The 20837-nt window shown below is 35.2% G+C and overlaps 1 protein-coding gene across 2 annotated transcripts in view; it reads left to right on the top strand.

The window, feature by feature from the left end:
- The window catches only part of MRPL3 (mitochondrial ribosomal protein L3), a 43337-nt gene that overhangs the window by 4221 nt on the left and 18279 nt on the right, over positions 1-20837 (top strand). For both annotated transcript variants that reach the window (XM_079101324.1, XM_079101325.1), the window contains 3 exons: positions 6472-6571; positions 8753-8813; positions 20328-20436. In XM_079101324.1, the coding sequence (XP_078957450.1) occupies positions 6472-6571; positions 8753-8813; positions 20328-20436 (270 nt within the window). The remainder of the gene's footprint in view (positions 1-6471; positions 6572-8752; positions 8814-20327; positions 20437-20837) is intronic.

Below are 20837 nucleotides of genomic sequence, written 5' to 3'. Positions count from 1 at the left end.
AAACTAATAGAATGTTGGCTATAGTTTAAATTAGAAAAAAAACCTGCCCAGTTAGTAATCTCTGTTGTGTGACCTTTCTAGATAGTGATGGTTTTCACTAACAGAACATCTTTAGATTTACTGGAACATACTGCTTATCTCTAAGCAAACACTTTTTCATTATAACTTGTTTATGAAATGAAGGTGGACGAACAGGGTACTAGCAAATGTTTGTTTGCCCACTATTTCCTTGTCGTAGTTAACTTTTATTGAGCATTTATTATGTGCTAGTTACATAAGCATTAAGTTTTTTACATTCATTATCTTAAGTAACCTTTTCAGCCTCTTAGGCTAAAGCAGTTAAATAAACCACTGAGGGCAACCCATTAATAAGAGGAATAGTGACAGATTCCAGAATTCTATGTATTTAACTATTTCTTGGTAAGAGAGATGAAAAAATAAATTAGCCAGTTCAGTACAATATTATAAACTCAAGGAGCACAGAACTGGAGATAGCTATTAGGGAAAATCTCAAGTGGTTTCACATGGAGAAAACCAGAAAGGAAAATAATGCTGAAGGCATGCTAGTGGGAGTGGTTTCTCCAGAGACAAGTGGGTCATGTGTACTTAGGAAGAGAAGCATGATATGAGTGCATCTTAGTGTGTGGGTGCAGATACAGGCGTGGGCCAGTGAACAAGAGTGGCAAGGTAGCTGTCAAGATGAGTGTGAAGGAGTTTAGACTTCAAGGAACTTGCTGAATTTTTTAACCAAGAAAGTAATGTGATCAAATTTTGTTATCTTGGTTAACTACAATTAGAAGAGTCTAGTTTTAGGGAGTACTTTTAGGAAGTTGTTTTAAGAAACTAGGACAGTTTGACTCACCCAGTCCTTTAGAATGTGTTCCTTTCAGTGAAAATGCCTTGGTTCAAAAGGACCGGGTAAACTGGACGTGGTGGCACACGGTTGTAATCCCAGCAGCTCAGGAGGCTGAGGCAGGAGGATCTCACTTTCAAAGCCAGCCTCAGCAAAAGCGAGGTGCTAAGCAACTCAGTGAGACCCTATCTGTAAATAAAATACAAAATAGGGCTGGGAATGTGGCTCGGTGGTTGAGTGCCCCTGAGTGCAATCTCTGGTACTCTTAAAAAAAAAAAAAAAAGAAAAAGGAGTGGGTGCACATGAAAAATACTTAGGTAGCAGTTGAGTCTTATTAAACTGGCCTGTTGCGTGTTAGAGAAGTTAGGTGTTTTTGCGTATTATGGTAGCATAGTCCATTTTTTAAAATTTGAGTTTTGTGGTAATATCTATTCTGCTACTAATTCTTGACTGTTAATTATATTAAACTTAGGTTTCAATTAGTAGCGCAATGAGATATTTGCGGAAGCTTTAAAAATATCAAGTGTTCGGATTTTTTAGTTGTATAAATGTATATCAGGCATCATGTGAATAATTCTTTGGTTTGACATAATACTACTGCTTTCTAATTGATTTTACTTTGTTTTTGTCTTGTAGTAGTTATTACAAAAATTATACTAATTAGTATAATTTTTTTCATTATCAATTTTGTAAATTCATAACTTTATGGCCTCACTCTAGAAGTCAAACACTGGGTTGGGATCATTTATTCTGCTTCAACAGATTTGTGACCATTGCTTCCTTCAAAGTAGGAGATAGTGGGAAAACCAGTGGATGTAAACTTGAGTTCCAGTCCTGCATTCTGTCATTAGCTCACTTCACTCATCTTTTGAACATCCCTTTTCTTTCCAATAAAGCAAGAAATAGGACTTGATCTCTAAATCCTCTTCTAATTGTGGAAGTCTCACATTGGTTCTTTGAATTTTAGTTCTCAGGGGAAAAAAAAAAGTTCCAAAGTAAATATGATTGGGAGCTCAGTTTAATTTATTCTATCTTACTTAGTTTTGAAGACGTGTTATAGATAAGATTTTATGAAATAATATTAGTAGTATTGGTATAGATAATGTATTAGTAATTAAAATACTACAGAAATGATACTGTAGTTTCATACTCAAGGCTTGGTCCCCATATATTTTCTCATGGTTCTTATAGCTTTATCTTCTTCACAGCATGGTGACTGGGATGTTGGTATTCTTGTGTTGTATATTTTGCCCCTCTCCTTACATGAACTTTCAAAACTGTTCACTTCTTCAGTATAGGAAGCACCACAAAGGACCTTATGTGATTTCTTCAATATATAGTTTTTATAGATCCAGAGGACATTTATTACAATATTAAGAAAAAGCTTTTCTATAAGTGACCTTTCTTTAGGATGGGATGTGAATATAAAGTTTCAGAATTCTTTATAAATAAAATAATTTTATTTGAAAACAAGAGATTTTTAAAGTATATAACCATTCTTTTACATATTTTATGCAAATAGATTCTATAAAGTAAAATAAAGGTGCAAATAGATTGATTATACCTCTATAATCAATAGATTATAAAGCAAGGTCTATGAATATAAAATATCAAATAGTTAAGCACTCAAAAACAAGTTTAACACATCAGTTTCATTTATAATAGAGCTAGAACTGTTTTAGGAATTGTGCCTTTAAGGAAGTAGACTACTTTGCTTTTGCTATTTTTGTATCTTATAAATAAAAACTAATATGGTAGATACTGTTTTTGAATAAGGAAGTTAAGTGGTTTCACACGTTGATCTAATCAGTTCATCTTAAGAGCAGAGAAGCATTTTCATTGTGGGAAGGATAATTACAGAGAACGTTGAAGGGGGGGGACATGTGATCTCATCAATGGGGATTATTCAAGTGTGACGATGCTGCCAGTCTTTTAAATTGCCTTTTGAAATCACTTATTTGGAAACTTTAAAAAGAGGAAAGAAAAAAGAAATGTTTCTGGTTTCAACTTAACTTGAGCATTTTTCTCATGACTGAGACCTAATTAGTTTTGTAATATTAAGATTTTAACAAAAAAATTAAACTATTTAATTTTGTTAAAATTGAAAAATCATAATAAGTAGATGTTACCTTAGTTCTTAAGTCAAGGAAATAATTTTTCTCACAAACTTTTTGGTATACTTTGTTGTCTAACCTGTCGGTGCGTGCTTGGATCTAAAGTTAGAGATGCAGATAATAAAATCATCTAGGTACTCACAGGCCAGCAGACAGGCAAACAGACATATAAGTAGATAAGTGATAGTGATTCGAAAAATAATATATGCAGGTTCTAGGTTGGTATGGACAGGGAGCAATACATTCTAGCAAGGCTGTTCAGAGAAGGATTTAGACAGGAACTTTAACTGGAGCTGGGATGAGAAACAGTTAACATAGTTTTAATGAGCTTCGTTTGGAGGTGCAGGGTGGGAAGGATATTACAAGTCAAGAGTGGCAGAGACAGACACAGGTATGGATACATAGCATACCATAGTCCATAGTGGAGCCTGCAGGTCCTTTTATAATTAGAGGGAAAGTTGAGGAAGAGGAAACAGCAGGGAGATAGATATACCCGTGGTGGTTATATTCTGATGAAGGAGGCACTCGTTATGTCAGAAAACATAAAATGGTATGACGTTTTTAGGCAAACCATAGCAGTCTATATCAAGAGTTTCAAATTAATTAAGGGAAGGTTGGAAAACTGGAACATTATTATAAGTAAATGAGATGTCCATTAAGTTTTATTTTCTGGGTTATTGATTTTAGTTATATTCCCAGTAGCAGGGGGAAAGTTAGGGTTGAGAGGAGCAGACAATAAGATCTACCAGAAGCTGGTGATATAGCAACAACTAAAACAAGTCTCTGCCTTCAGGAAGCTTACATATTGGTGGGATTGGGAAGCTGTTCTATAGAGGATAAAACAATTTTTAAAAGTGTGTCATTTTGAAGATTAAATAAAATCTTTATTTAAAATCTTTGAAGGTTAATAAAATCAACTGAGTGGGTGGCAAGTGACAAAAATGGTGCCATTTTAGATAGTGTAATTCAGGAAAGGCAAATTGATATTTAGAGGAAGACAAGTATGGAGCAAGTCACCTAAAATTCTGGTAGTAAAGCTCAGGCAGGCAGGGAAAATCATGTACATAAAGGACCTGGGGGTCAGTGTTGGATGCTTTCAGATCAGTAAGGGAGTTCATTTCTTCTGAAGCAGGGTGAGCCAAGAGGAGAGTAGAAGATGAGGTCATTGTGTAGAACCTTATAAACCAGGGTCTTAGGACTTGATTCTGCATTGAGGTGGAAGGCACAATACAGACATGATTCAGCTTAAGTTTTAAAATGATCATGGCACCCTGTGAATTGAGAATGGACCAGGGAATCAGGAGTATGGAAACATGGACCAGCAAAAGATTGTGGTATGAAGGGGAGGGGAGGTAGGAAGTCATTGGTGTGGGCTGTATTTTTAAATAGAACCTATAGGGATTGCTAATAGATAGGACATGTCATGTGAAAAAGAGCCAAGGGTAACCACAAAATTTGACCCAAACAACAGATGTTGGCATTTACTGAGATTTGGAAGACTAAGGGAGAGCAATCTTGGGAGGAAGTTGAGTCAATTTTAGTTGTTAACTTTGAATTGCTGTTTGATGTTGAAGTAGCGATAATGCAATTGGACATGTGAATTAATAGTTCAGAACAGAATTTGAAATTAAGTTAGAAATGTGAAGACATTTACATGTATGAGAACTAGAAGCGTAATGACTATAAGCCAGGTGAAAGTCTTTCATGGAGGGAGTAGTCACCTGTTACTGACTATCCCTGATCAGTATTGGCCATTGAATTTGAATATTGACCAGTGTATTTGACCGTGTGGAGATCATTGATTACCTTGCAAGCTTCTTTCTATTGAATGTTAGAGGCTGAGAGCACCTAATTAAAGTGGGGTCAGAGGATAGATAGAGAGAAAGTAGATTCAGCAAGTTGTTTGAGGATCTTTGCTGTAAGCAGGAACAGAAAAATTACCTGAAGAATATATGGTCAAGGAAAAGGTTTTTTTTTTTTTCTAATATTTGGGTTATTGTGACATGTTCATACATTAATAGGAACGTTCCAGTAGAAAGGGAGAAGTTGATTTAGAAAAGAGTGAGACCATTTCAGGAGGAAATACAGAATGAGTGAGGAGATGGGAACCCATGCTTTTAATAAGAGCATAGACAATTTGTCCATTTTTCAATATGATTATCAACCTTGGGTTGTTATAGCTTATATGAGGTACTATAAAAAATTACTGGTGCCTACGTTCCACTGTAGAGCAGTGAAGTTAGTCTCCAAGCAGAGGACTGTGACATTTTCTAAAAGCTCACCCAAATGCATTTCATGTGCAACAAGGAGTGGGGTAGGAGGATAGCAGTACAGTAATTCTGGGGCAGGGAGTTTGACTTATTTGAAGAAGTTCTCTTGATTCTTCTTATGGAACAGCTCAGAGGGAAGAGAATTAAGGAACAGTGCTGGAGATTTTCAAAGAGGATGTGTCATTGTTTTTAGTCACCTTTTTTGCTGCGCAACCAAAAGACCTACAAGAACAATTAGAGGAGATTACAGTTTCAGAGGTCTCAGTCCATAGATGGCTGACTCCATTGCTCTGGGCTCAAAGTATGGCAGAACATCATGGTGGAAGAGTGTGGTGGCACAAAACAGTTGGGAGCATGGCACCAGGAAGCAGAAAGAGAACTCTCCTCACCATGACAAAATATAAACTCCAAAGGCATGCCCCCAGTGACCCCTCCTCTACTCAGTTAATCCCTATCAGGTGATTAATTCACTGATCATATTAATTAAGCCTCTTATAACCCAGTCATTTCATCTGTAAACTTTCTTGCATGTCTCACATATAAACTTTTGGGGGACACCACATACCTAAACCATAACAGACTTAATTGCCTTGGAGTGTGCAAGAAAGATTTAGCCAGGGAAATGTGTTTGGTCAGACCACATTTGGGACTTACTTTGAAGTTGTCCCAAATTTAATTTTACATTTAAATGTGACTTATTGTGTTTTCTTCCAGTTGTTTTAGAACAGGTGCAGAGTAGACAAATAGCTGATTTCCTGGGGTTGGGGTCCTTGATACAGTCTCTAGTCAGAAATTCAAATATGAGCAGAACTAGTTGTGGTGATACACATGTGTATTCTCTGTTACTCAAGAGGCTGAGGCTGGAGGATCACAAGTTCAAGGCCAGCCAGAGCAATTTAGGGAGATCTTGTCTTTAAAAAATCGAATATGAGCAGGGCACAACTCTCTTTCTTTTCCTACAGAACAAAGATCTTTACAGCATACTAGTTTTGAAACGTACAGATGGTTGGATCCTAAGCAGTTGGATTATTTGTTTCTAGAGTTATAATGGATCATAGACCTAAATCTCACCTCCCTTAGAATGAAGGGAAGTGGGTGTTCTTTGTTCAATAGGGAAATTGTGTGCTTTCATTTTTTTTTTCTTGACATGTTAGTAACTTGACTTGGATCTCTATGCATTCATCTCCACTTTTCATATTTAATATGTTACTAATATGCACTGCTTTTCCTCTAGAAACCTACATCTGTATTGGAATTTTACCGAGAACTTGGATTGCCACCAAAACAGAAAACTAAAATCTTTCATGTAACAGATAATGCTGTAATTAAACCAGGTAATCTGAGGTCGGGGAGAGGAGGGAGGTAAAAATACCCAATTATATGACTTGTTTAATGTCAGTTATTTCAATAAAGCTGAATCTAAAATACAAAGTCCCAAACACTTTAAATGGTATCTGATTTAATCACTAGGAACAAACAGATCCTTGTCTAAGTGGAGAAAACTGTGGGGGACCCTTTGTTTTCTGAGAGAGGGAGGAGCTCTTTTGTTTTTAGTGTAGAGTTTCTTATTTGAAAAAGCCACTTTCAAATAAATACACTAAGTTTTAAAATTCAAGGTTCATTGCAAGCTGGCATTCTGTTAGGTGAAGAATAACTAGGCTCTCCTTTAGTGAGAAAATGTAGCCTGAAACAGGAGAGTGACCTTTGACATTAAGATTCTTATTTAAAGTTTCCAAAGTTCCTGATCCATGGAGTGTCAAAAATTAGAAATTGACATATGATCTTATTGGTCACCATAGTTAACAAAATACAACTTCTGAACTTCAGAAAAGTTCCCTGATTTTTTGAATGTGAGTTCTAACAAGATTGTAGACATTTTTAAGTTTTATAACTTGAAGGCAAAAAGTAAATGGAATTAAACTAATGAGTATAAAAATAGGGTAGAATAGAATAGTATAAAAATGAGCATTTTCCACTTAAAAAATAAAAGGATAGTTCTAAAATAATGTATAGACAATTTGTTCTGAAATGGTTTTAAATAATTCTCTTTGGCATTAACACATCTAATTTTCTTAAATCCTTTGTGTACATTTAAGGTAGAGATAAAAATTGAGTCCACACCAACTTTTGCTGTTGCTCTAACCTTATGAAATTATTGTTTTTGTGGGTCAAAAATGATCAAATAGCGGTTCAAGTTGTTCAGCTTCATGGAAATGTACTTTATGTAATATTCTTGGAATGGCCCCAATTTTCCTTTTTTTAAACTAATATTATTTTTGATTGACAGATGATTAACCATATCTTAGTGGGGTACATTGTGATGTTTTAATATATGTAAGCAATGTGGATTGATTAAACTCCTATTTTTTCTCAATTCAAAGTCTTTCTTTTCCCATATAAATCCAGGTTATGTCCTACCTTAAAGAAAACTACCCTCTGAAATTCCATTGTACTTTACTACTATTAAACAAACTTAACTGAAATTAGCTTTCAGTTACATTGTCTACTACATTGGTTCCTGGGTTTTTTGTTTGTTTTTATTTCTTTTTTTGATGGCATCTTGTTGATTCTTTAGCAAGATGATAAATTTCTTAAGGTTAGGGGCCATCTTTAATACTTTTGCATTTCTAGTTGTATATGTTTGTAAATGCCCTATAAGTATTTTTAATAATTACCAAATTAAATAGTTTTCATAAATGTTAATGTTTGATTTATATAAATAAAATATTGTGGAAGCTTTTATCACAGAATTTTAATTTACTTAGTAACTTATTTCCCAAGTATATTTAAAGTAAGATTTTATTTACATATAACTAAATGTATATTATTTACATATAACTAAATGTGTATAGACATTTTGTAAATGTTTCTATATAGAGTTAGGAATACCTATAGTGACAAATTTTTTGCTATTCCAGATATTGGGGCACATGCTGGGAGAACTGTATTTTATTGAAACAATAATCAGTACACCAAAAGTCTGATACGTATGGGCTTTTTATGGATATTATACATACATACATACATAATCATTACCTAGCATAAGGGTCCTGGGTTCAGGTAAAGTTTTTATTTTTATCCAATGGGTGATTAAAGACTTGATCAAGCCCCAATATGTTTTTAGTTCTTTTCTTATTTTCTTTCTGTGAAATAGATAATATATCCTAGTTCCTTATACTTATTTACCAAAACAACCAAGAATTTTCAAACTCGTGTGTTCACCAGCAGTCATGGAAATTCTCATTTTGACCACTTCCACTTTGGCCTGTGACTGTGACTCCAGCACCATGTCCCTCTTGCTGGGCCACCATGTTCTTAAGCCTGCACTTAGCCAACTAAAAGATATGTTTGTTGAATAGTTTCATTGTTTGGATATTTTTAACATTTATAATTGTAGAAGAGACTTTCCTCTTTTTTTGAAATCTAATAGCTAGGAGGCTTCCTGGCTGTACTTTGTTTTAAAAGTTTCCAAACTAACACATTTCATGTTGATTTTTCATTTTCTTTTCACAAAGGCACTCCTCTTTATGCTGCTCACTTTCGTCCAGGACAGTATGTGGATGTCACAGCCAAAACGTAGGTCCTCATAGCAGTCTCTTTTACTTCTTTTTCTTCCTATATTAAAAACGAATAGGGGGAGTGAAGGTACAGTCTTCCAAGTCAGTGAATAAAGGCTAAATCCTCATAATTTCAGTCTTCAATATCACTGTACAGGTTTTGAAATTGCACTGAATTAATTGTATGTGAAGAGTTCACATCAGAGCCCAGCTTTTAGATGAGATGTATTCTTCTTGAAATAAAGCTAAGAGGACAGTCACATTGCTTAGATTGTTTGTGAGTTGAGCCCACTTCTATCTTGAAAACCAAAGACAATGTACAGTTTGATGGTGAAATACACCTGAGCAATGCTGATTGAATTCTTTTGAGATTATTGTTACCAATTATAGGAAATAATTAACTGAGTGACATTTTATACTGTTTGCAAAAAGTGGTTGTTGCATTTAAGTGTCTCCCAGAATAACTAAAAAATACTTTGTAACTGTGTTTAAAGCTTATCAGAAACTAGAAGAAGTAACATCACATCTTAATCTTCTCAGCAGCATTTTGTTCCTCAGTGATATAAAAGTGATATTTCTTTGAAAACAAAACTTTTTAAATATGTTAACAAGAGTCTAATTTGGTAGACATAACATTTAGTTGTCACTAACAAATGTTGACTTTGAGTCATATTTAGACTGGACAGTGGTATCTTTGGTACTGTAGCTTTTTCATATCTTAACATTCCTACCAGATGGCTTAGTACTGACTAGAAGAGCTCCAAGAAACACCTAGATCTTTTCACAAATTTTAGAACTTTTCAAAAATTAGTTAATGTTACTTCACTATGGGAGGAAACAACCAAGCTCTTATATATGTTTCTATAGAAATTATTCTGTATAAGTTGCTGGAATTCAAATGACCTAGAGTAAATAAAACTCCAGGCATTAGCTGTTGTCTATTCCTCTCTTCCCTCACATAGGTCATCATGTCCCTTCTGTGCCTCATTGTCGAATGACATCCGTAAGGATATTCTGACTTAGAAACCCTTTGAAAAAAACAGGTGATCAGGAGTTGTCTTGCGATCACAGTGGTTGAACAGATTTTTGTTGTTATGTTTTGCTTTGGGTATTCTTGGTTTTTTTTTTGTGGTATTGGAGTCCCAACAGAAAGCTTTTCTCCAAGGATCAGATATATTCTTCATTTCCACACCATCATCATCTATTTTCAATATGGGCCATTACCAGAGCTGCTAATACCTTTACTTTACCTCAGTTCAGCTATTTAGAAATGAAGCAGGATAGATTGGAAGGGTGAGTTATCTTTTTAGAGAGATATATGAACCTGTTCCTTTTTTTTTTTTTTTTTTTTTTTCCCTTCCTAATTGTCATGGTCTTGTCCCAAGAAATCACATGTTTCTTGGTAACTTTGTTCTGCTTTCCTTTTCAAGAACTTGAAATATTGATGCTCTAGAGCTTTGATTTGGCTAGTTGAGGTGTCTGTTGTAAATCAGATGATTTTTATTAGATTTCTTAATTTATTTATATTTTACGGAACTAGGATTGAACCTAGTGGTGCTCTACCATCTCCAACCCTTATTGTTTTGAGACAGGGTCGCCATAAGTTGCCAAGGAAACTGACCTCCAAGTGATCCTACTACCTCCTTGAGTCACTTAGATTATAGGCATGTGCCACCACACCTGGTTAGATTAGTTTACTTTTTTTTTGGGGGGGGGGGGGGGGGGGGGGGTATTGGGGATTGAACCCAGGGGCATTAATCCACTAAGCCATGCTCCAGCCCCTTCTGTTTTGAGAGTTTTGCTAAATTGCTAAGGCTAGCTTTGAACTTGCAATCCTCCTTCCTTTGTCTCCCAAATTGCTGGGATTACAGGTGTGGGCTACCATGCCTGGCACAGATTATTTTACTTTTTAAATTCTGAATTAGTGTATAAAGTACATCACAATAATTCTGTTAGTTTACACATAGTTCGTGTTGTGTGAATTTCATTATATGTTTTACAGGGTATATGGGATCTTCTGAGAAGCCATGCAAAGTTAGGAGCTTTTGTTAGCAGATGTCTCATGGCTGGATTTGTGGGCAGCTTGAATTAGAGCCTACCTTGACAAATGCCTATGTTCAGGAAAATATTTCATCTCATATGTTGCTATTGAGTTTCCTTGGTTTCTTTTATTTTAAAAGTTATTTTCAAAACTTTAGCCCTATTGTGAGTACAGAGTGAAAGGGAAAGTTCTTTTGTATTCCTGGAAAATAAAAGTGTATAAAGTTGTGTCCCAGTCGCCAGACTAAAGAGCTGCTAAGAGCTGAAAGAATAGCCCAGGGATTTAAATAGTAATAATCAACTCTGGAGAAGGGAGGACCCTCTACACACATATGAGAAGATCCTCACTATTGCTTTGGCTTCAGTACAGTATTTTGTTTAACTTTAACAGTGTGTTGGGAGAGTTACCCCACATAGAAGTACATTGTATTCTAGTGTACATACCTTCATGTTGCATTTACTGGGGTCAGATTGAATTGGATTTTTTGCTAAATGTTTCCAGTGACTACAGCTCTTATAGCTGGTATGTTGTTACATTTAAGATGCTTTCAAGTGCTTGTAAACGTAGAGGATACCTTGTTCTCATGTGGAGCTTGATTTGAATTCCTCTGTGGCATTGGCTCCTGAGCTGCACACAGTCCTAGTTACTTACTGTTGCCTCCTTGCCACCCACTTTCCTGGATTGTAGCATGTGCCCCCATGCCAACGTCCTTTTATATGCATTTGTTCGCTTTTCTTCTATAGGCTCTGTGTCTTCTCAGTTCTTCACCACTGTGACTCATTTAGGGCCAGAGGTTTTCTACCTCATCTTCCTTGGCTTTAAAATTTTGAGACACCTAAGCTTCATCCTCTTGATTATTAATCTTGTTACAAGTGCAAATACACTAGAGGAAAAATTTGTACAGTGTCGTGGTTGGGGAGGGGTGATGAGGGGACGTGAACTTACAGGCTGAAGCAGTGGTTTTCTCACTCGAGTGGGCTTTAGAATCTCTTGAAGGGCTTGTTAAGGAGACTGATGGGCCTCTCCACAGAACTTCTGACAGTTCTTACAAGTTCCCAGGTGATGCAGATGCTGCTAATCCAGGAGCACACTTTGAGAACCACTGGCCTAGAAAATTGTTGAGCTCATCAGTTAAACAGCTTTTCTTCCTCACTTCTTTACCCAGCACAGAATTCAAAATGCCTTTCTTTCCTTAACTCTGGTCAAGTTGTAACATTCAAATGTGTTTAAAACACACAAGTTAAATTTATCCAATTTCAAATAACATTGCCTGTATACTTCTTACAGTTTAGCATAAAATTGAAAATTATTTGCTTATAGGCTTCATTATCTCCTTTTCATTAGAAAAATTTTTAATTATTAATCTCTACTTATATTTTGACTTTCAGCTTTTTTTTTAAGCTATTATCCTCAGTTTTAAAATGTTGAAAGGAGAAAATACTCTGCTTCCAAAAAAAATTAGTGTTAGTATATTAGTATAGAATCTGTTTACCTCAGGAAAGAAATTTTCTGCATTTTTTTTTTTAAACAGGATCAATGGCCAACAGTAGCAGCTTTTTCTTGAAGATAATTTACTCAATTCAGTTATAGTTCTCTGTATAAATAGGTACATTTATCAGTATCATTTTGGGATGTGAGGTGTATATGTATTTACTAGAATTCATTTTAATTTTGGCTTTAATACCAGAAAAGCTTTTATACCTATAAAGGGTCAGAGAATACAGGTTGAATTTTGATCGTATGGGAAAAAATTTTTACATCTAATATGTAAAACCATCTAGCAGAATAGTTTTATATATTTTTATCATACTGTTAATAGATAATAATGCCCAGTCTTTGAACTGTGACTGTTGTACGTAATTCATACTTAGTAAAATTTTTAATCTCACATGTACATATCCTCCATCCCCCACCTCAGTATACTTTTAAAGTTTATTTTCTTTTTCTGTAATAGTAATAATATATTTCATTGTATCTTCTAATAGAAGTAATAATATATTTCATGGTACTTTCTGAATTAGAAGATAGTTTGGAGTCTTAATATCCCCCTTTTTAATCTCAGTTTTGAGGCGGCAATAGCTATAGGTAGTAAACAAATATAAATAGTGGTTGAGATGAGGTATGGCTGTTGATTCTATTCCCAGCATAGGACATTTAGCCCATTTTTTCCTATTGTGTTCTAGCAGTGCTTATTATAATTTGTAGTTTCAAAAAAAGAAGAAATGAGAAAAGAATGAAGTAAAGAACAGATAAAACTAAAAACGCATTCTGCTTTTTTGGGGGGAAAATGTTATGTCTTTGTCTCAAAGGACTTGAAGGACAGAAATGCTGGTGATGCATCCCTAACAGTGGACACAGTACGGGGCACTTTCCCAGCTGGCGTCTTACTAAACTTTGAATTCATGACAGTGCCATGCCTGAAGTAAATTTTTCCTGGTTGTCTGGAATTCTTTTATTTATTATTTAAATATTGAAATCAGAAGTAGCTTATTCCATTACTTAAATGGCTGTTTTTCTTTGTGGAAGAAGGATAAAGTAAAGATCTTGTCTACAAGCCCGGGCTGATTGGAACAATCCATGTATTTTCAGATATAATCTGTTTTTTTTTTTTTTTTTGGGGGGGGGGGTGGGGTACTGGGATTAAACCCAGAACTGCTTAACCACTGAGCTACATCCCCAGCCCTTTTTATATTTTATTTAGAGATAGGATCTCGCTGAGTTACTTAGGGCCTCACTAAGTTGCTGAGGCTGACTTTGAACTTGAAAGTCCCTGGGATTACAGGCATGTGCCACTGCACCCAGTGTAATCTTACTATTTTAAAGGGATTGGTGCCCTTTAAATTCTCATTGCCCTTTGATATCAAAATAGAAAAATAGCTATTCATCTTGATAGTGTTCTCCTGTGTAGTAAAAATTAAGGGAGATGGGGTAGGTGAGATTAACTGATACCACGGGACCTTTGCACATTTATTGAGATTCATTTAGTTTGGACTTTTTCATTAAAATATCAAAATGGATAAAGAAGTCTTGTTACCCATCAAAGCCATAAAGGTGGTTAAAAAGTCAGGGGACTTTTTAAGGCAAGAACTCCCTGGGTTTTGTGTGTATCATTCAGGAAGTCTGCCTACAAACCATCAGAAACCCTCCCAACTGGCTTGTTCTTCTGCCTGTAGATATTTGCTGTGAACTCTGAATGAAACAAGGTATGTGCTGCCTTCAATATGTAATTACTGACTGGTACTGTACATTTTTAGTTTTATTTTAATTTTAGTAAATGTTTACTAGCCATTCAGAGTAGTAAGTCTATAAAAATATGAGTGAAACAATTTTCAAAATAAGTGATTAGATTTTTAGAGAGATAATCTCTTTGAAATATATTCCCTCTTCAATCAGTGAAAGTAAATGTCTGTTTTGAGATAAAAGCTAGAGTTTGGAGAGTAATGTTTTAGAGTGACATTTTGTTGTATTGTCACTTAAATATTTTTTAGAGTAAGTATCTTTAATTTCTTTCCTGCTTAACTCTACAGAGCAACAGTTTTTTCCCCCTCAAGGTCAACAAATTAAAGACCTAATAAGTAGGAGGCAATCTATTGTAGTAGCTAAAAGAATTAACCTTTAAGTAACTCTGTGACCTAGCCAGCTTTCTTCACTTCTTTATTACTTCATCTTTAACATAAGAATAATGATAGCACCTATTTCACAATCTTTTAATATCTGATTGAGATCATGCATGGTAAGTTCTTGGTTCAAGGCTTGGCAGATAATAAATGCTCAGGATTATTGGCCACTATCACTTGTTTTTAATTTGCTTAAATTTTATAAGGAAAGTTTTATGTGTTCTCAATAGGAAATACTTTTTTAATTAACAGAAAACATGAAGGCATTAGGAATTAAATTCTGGTGTTTTCTCATACATCACGTATTACCTTCTCACATCAGACTGTATATAGCAATGTAGTAACTTTATAAAACACGAGGTGATTTTAAAAATCACACACCATCTATTACATCTAGAATTTTTAGACTAATGAGGATACCCTTGAAATAGCTTCATGTTGCTGGGATATTTTTATATTTGTGTTCTAATCTGTTTCTCAAGGGACATTATGACCTGGGTTCAAAGTATGACCAGATGTTCTCATTGCCAGGGATTTGATCTTGGGCAAGTGGTTTAACTTGTCCGGATTTAAATTCATTGTCTTTGACCTTAGGGAGAGTGTTAAATAGTTTCTAAGGTTTCTTTCAATTCTAAAAATCTGTTTCCAAAAAATAAAAAAAATCCCTTAGTTTTCCAAGTCACATACGTCATCCTTATCAATTATCAATTATTAATGAAGAAATAATGTAACAGTTTCATAGCATGGGGCAATGTCATTTTCTGTGCTCTGTGGCTGAATTTCTTCAGAAAATTTTTGTCCTTTCATGATATTAAGGAATTGGTTATTCAATGAAAAGCAGACTGCACTCAGAGTAGCACATATTATGTTCTGAGTTTATTTAGGACAGCCAGGAAATCAAAGGAACCACTGCACATTTGGCCCTTTGTACTTTCAGATGAGCAGTTATAACATCAGAAAACCTATAGGCAATGTACTTGAAGCAGACTCTGATTGATAAAAGTGTTCCCCAGTATTGATGGGAGTTTTACAGTTTGGGGACAGAATCCAAATACTTGCATTTCAGGTCATTCTGTCACAAACTTTCCTAGAAAGTTAAGCCACAGAAATATTCCATGCCAGCTTCTAACTAAATGTGACTGGAACACAAAGCAACTGGAAAATTTCGCCATGACTCACTTGTGGATTCAAGAGCTGTTCATCGCTGATCAAATAAGTTTACACAGCAACACTGAATTGGGTAGAAGTAAGACTCGGACTTTACAGGAATTTTAGGTAGAGACACTATATATCTTTGAAATACATGGAGATGAAATTAAGTAGATAACATGAGTGTATTGTTAAATGAGAAGTTACTGACAGAGATAAAATGCTGCCAGACAGGGTGGTCATGCTCTACCACTGAACAAAACTCCCAGCTCTTTTTAATTTTTGAGTCAGGGTTTCACTAAATTACGCACACTGGCCTCAAATTTGCCATCCTCCTCCTCCTCAGCCTCCAGAGTACCTGGGATTATAGTGTCCACCACCAACCTGGTACTGTTTCAGTTTACAAAACAGAGGACAGACCTATGTGATAAGATAATCATCTCGGGAAATTCATTCCAGTGGTTGTGAAGAAGGATAGCATGAGAAGGGGAGATGTTTGGGTTGTTTCTGAAACACAGAAATTGAATGACTGAGGCACTTCTGATTAGATATACTTGGTACATGTGTGGAATGGAATGGTAGCAGAATTCTTGTCAGAGGGATAGATTGGTGGAACTCCACCTTGTTAGTAATAGCTTCAGGGGTCAACAAACTTAAAAGCCAGATTAATATTCAGGTTTACAGACATTGTAATTTATGTTCTAACTACCAATTTTGCCGTTAGAGTTCTAAAGCACATCTAGACATTGTGTCAGTGAATGTGCATTTCTGTGTTCCAGTGAAACAGATAGCCAGGGCAGTCAGTCTGACAACCCTTGGTTTGACCCACAGTGAAAAGAGTATCAGAGGCAGGATTCTGAGATCATCTTTTCAAGTAGCAATAAGGGGAAAGTGACTTTTCAAAGAGCATAAGGAAGCAGAAAAATAGAGAGCAAATGGTGACCGTGGGGCTGGGGATCAGAAGAGGAGAGGTAGAGGACAACCCTGTGGAAAGATTCTATTTTAAAAGAGGCCACGAAAGTGACACTGGCTTCATATTAAATACAATTACTAATTTTTAAGGTGATAATGGCATTGTGGTTTTGTTCTTTAAATGAATCGTTATCTTTTAGAGCTCCATAGTGAAATATTCGTGAATGAAATGATAGATTATCTGAAATTTGCTTCAAAATTGGAGTTGCAGGAGAAGAATAGATGAAATATGATAGGCCTTGAGGCAGTAATTGACAGTGGATAATGAATGTGTAGGAGTTCATTGTACTACTCTCTGCTCCTTAATATGTCTTAAAAGTTTCATGATATAAATTATTTTAATAGAAGGTTTGCATTTTGGATTAGGGAATTAATCTCAGTGATTTCCAAACAGTAATTGGAGAGGCAGACATACTCAGAGGGCAGGTAGTAGATGGAGGAGAAGCAGTTTCTTCCGAAAGAGGGAGAGGGATACGAGGAGAAGGGAGATAGGAGAAGCCGGTGGTGAGGAGGAGACTCCCAGATGGGAGTTTCTGAGTGCCTTCTCCGAGGACTTGGATGTGTGTTGGAGCATGTGTATGCTCACTGCTCACCTCATGGACATCTTATTTTGTTCCTGTACACAAGTATATCCAGAATCATGCAATGAAAGGTATTGTCCCACAAAGTAAAGAACACGTTGGATTTGTATCAAAACGTATGTGTTTGCTGTTGATGTGTGGGTATTTGTCACAATATGACTAAGGAATGAAATTTCCTTAGTAGTAATTTCTAGAGATTTATAGTCTGCATTGGGAAACATTAAATTATGCATTCCCTTCTGGAAGATTCTTATGGTCATACATTTAAGGCACTCCTCCCCTTTACTTCATGCCATGTTTTTAAACCAAAAGGCATACCCCTTTACAACATTTGGAGACTATAGGACAAAAGAAAGGGAACTAATCTTCCCTGTGACAGATTTTATGCTAACTTTTCTAGGCTAGAAATGGAAATAAATAATGCCCGATACTTGGATTTAAAGTATACTAAGGAGAAATGGGCTGAGAAGCAAGGGCAATAAATTTTTCTAAATTAAATGCTTCTTCTGATTCTTTTTTTATTAATTTTTGGTTTAACAAGTATAGTTGCTCAAAAATACATTTTAAATGTTTTCCTCCTCTTCAGATAAATCTCACCAAAGTTGAGATTTCTAACATTGTGTTCTTTTAAATCTAAATTTTCATTCATTTGATTTATTTCTGCAGCCATTAATTAAAAACTGCAGTTGGTAAAGAGGAAGATAGTATGTGTTGTATGTAATTTTCAGTAAAATGAAGAGTTTATTCTAAATGACATTTGAAAATGTTATACTTGTATTGTGCCTGGGAATGCTAAATATAGCTTAATTCATTTCTTATTTCTGTTTTATTTTTGTTCTTAAGTTGGGTGGCAATTGAGAGAAATAATAGTATAGATACCTGTACCACCCATGGATCAACAGGTGCACTCTGTTCTCCCTACACTGAATTAAACCAGTAATTTGTCATGTCATTTGTGTTTTGCCCTTTGGTTAAAGGTTATCTACTGAAGAGGTTCCCATTGTACACATTATAACTACATGATGTATCCTAGAACTAGATTGAAAAACAATCTGTAATTAGCCGACAGATAATTAGTACTTTTTTAGGATGCCACTTTCATCTTATTATCATTTACTCTTAAAATGAGCTGTTTCTTCTGTAATTTACCCGGCATGCATTTTATTGCATTCATGCTATCTTTCCAAGTAAGAAATAACCAGTTTGAGAACTCAGAGAAACTAGCAAACTTTCTAGCAAGAGTGACCAGTATTCAAATGTGGCTTTTTTTTTTTTTTAAATGTTCATTTTAGAATGGTATTGCTCTCTACTTTTTCTTTTTTTTTAAGTGTTATTTGCCAAATGATAGCATAGGTCCAATGACTCTTTAGTTTTTTGGTTTGTTTTTTTAGTTACCAAGCTTTTTACTTTCCAGGTGTGCTCTCAGAATTCATTGTTAGAAATATTTGTTAAATTTCTGAAGCATAATTTCAGTAAATTGTTTAATTACCATGGGTTCTCTGGGTTCTCTTCTTACATGTTAATCTCTTTATAAAATTATATTGTTTTTTGTTGAATATCTGTTACATTTCTACTTTCGGTCTTTAATCAGAAATAAGCATTATTTTGAATTTTTTTAGTTTAAAAAAATATGCATAGTTTCAGAGTGTGTTTAGTTGACTGACAAAGAAAGTGGTGTAAGCTACATTTATAAACAAACAACTTTTGATGTGTTATTTGATAATGTGTACCTATTGGGTTCTACACATAGTTTGTAATTGTTTCATGTTGAATTCTTGGCTTATGTAAAGCAGACCGTTTTATCCATGTGGGCTTTCTTCAGTCCATCCTCTGATAAGTCTGTTAACAAATGCATAGCATAGCATGGTTTTCATTATCTTTTTCTTTTGGTCCTTTTTGTAATAGGCCTTTAATCATAGCTAACTTTGGTGAGATTGAAGAGCACTGCATTAAAAATATGTTGACATATATAATGAAAGGTGAAAAAAAAAATCTTCATCTTCAGAGTATATAAAAACATTTCTGGTACAGTCTGTGGTTCCTTCTAGCTCTGGCATTGTATCATTTGTATTGACGCATTTGACATTGAGAGATACACTTTAATAATTCTTGAACTTAAGTATTGTTTACTCTCTACCTGCATCTCATAATGTTTCTCTAGCTAACAGAATTTGGAAATAAAATAATTACATTTAAAAATGAGTTTTTAATAAGAAATTTTGTTCTCTGAGTCTCTCCATTGGTTTCCTGTTTAACCCTAAGACCAACAGCCTTAACATTTAGAGCATTTTCATTTTTTTATTTAGTGCTTTATTATATTAGTTATCTATTGCTATCTAATATATAACCATAAAACCTAATAGCTTAAAATAATAAATATTACCTCATAGTTTCTGTGGTCAGAAATCCTAGTACAGCTTACCTTGGTGTCTCTGTTATTGTCTCTCACAAGGGTACAATCAAGGAGTTAGCCAGGGCTGCTATCATCTCAGGGTTCGACTCAGGGAGAATCTGCTTCCAAGCTTACTAACATGGTAGTTGGCAGGCCTTGGGGTCCTCAGTTGTTGGCTGAAACCATACTTGTCCCACATCTCTCTTAGGTGATGGCAGTTAGCTTCCTTCACAACTTAACAAGCAAGAGCTACCAAGATGGAAGCTGCAGTCTCTTTGTAAACAAATCTCAGAAATGACATCTCATCACTTTAGCCATATTTTATTCATTAGAAATGAGTCGCTAGATCTACCCAGATTCAGGGGGAAGAGAATTAAGTGACGGCATGAGTACCAGGAGGTACTCATGGGGTTCATCTTAATGGCTGCTTGCCGTGTGTATAATAGACATTGAAACTTCTAGAACTTCATCGCTTTTACTTTATCATCTTCACAGGATTATGATGGTAAAATTCATTGTTCAGATAAAACTTGCTGTGCTTAGCTTGCTGTTGTCTCATAATCTTAAATTAATCATTTTATATAGAATTAGACTGCAGGAGAGGGTACAAACTATGTCAGTGATAAAGAATGTTCATTTGCAGTTTTGCTTGTAGAGTAGCCTTTTCTAGTTATTTAGATAAGAAGCTTTGTTCAAACTCTAAGGTTCTATCAAGAAAGTGTACAATTGGGAATGTTTTACACTCTGTTCTTATGTAAATTCTAATGTTTGTTTTGTTCAGTATTGGTAAAGGTTTTCAAGGTGTCATGAAAAGATGGGGATTTAAAGGCCAGCCTGCCACTCATGGTCAAACGAAAACCCATAGGAGACCTGGAGCTATTTCAACTGGTGTGAGTATAACGAGTGGTGTCCTTTTTAATGTAACTGCTCTTATTAATGTTATTTAATGTACATATGGTGCTCAGTCTTTGCTTTAGATCAAGTCACATAATTTTAATCTGACTCCAGGTGGAGTTACCTTTTTGTGGGTCACCCTTTTATGGATCCTGGCCTCACTTATTTTCCAGAGACAAACTTGAATTATTTCATTTTGTTCCCCATACTTATGACCAGTACTATCAATACCTTCCTCTCTACTTTCCCATTCCCTTCCATGTGTTCTGTATGAGATGTTGAAGCCAGCTGCAGAAATAAGGATGCCTTCCTAACTGGTGTCACTGCTTCCTCCACACAATTGTTTTCACCTTAAAGAAAACAGTTGGGAAAGATTGTCAAGGACAGTACCATGGTG

This window comes from Sciurus vulgaris, assembly GCF_902686455.1.
Source record: "Sciurus vulgaris genome assembly, chromosome: 10".
Taxonomy (NCBI): Eukaryota; Metazoa; Chordata; class Mammalia; order Rodentia; family Sciuridae; genus Sciurus; species Sciurus vulgaris.
The sequence above is the reverse complement of the archived record's forward strand: the minus strand, read 5'-3'. Positions and strand labels throughout refer to the sequence as shown.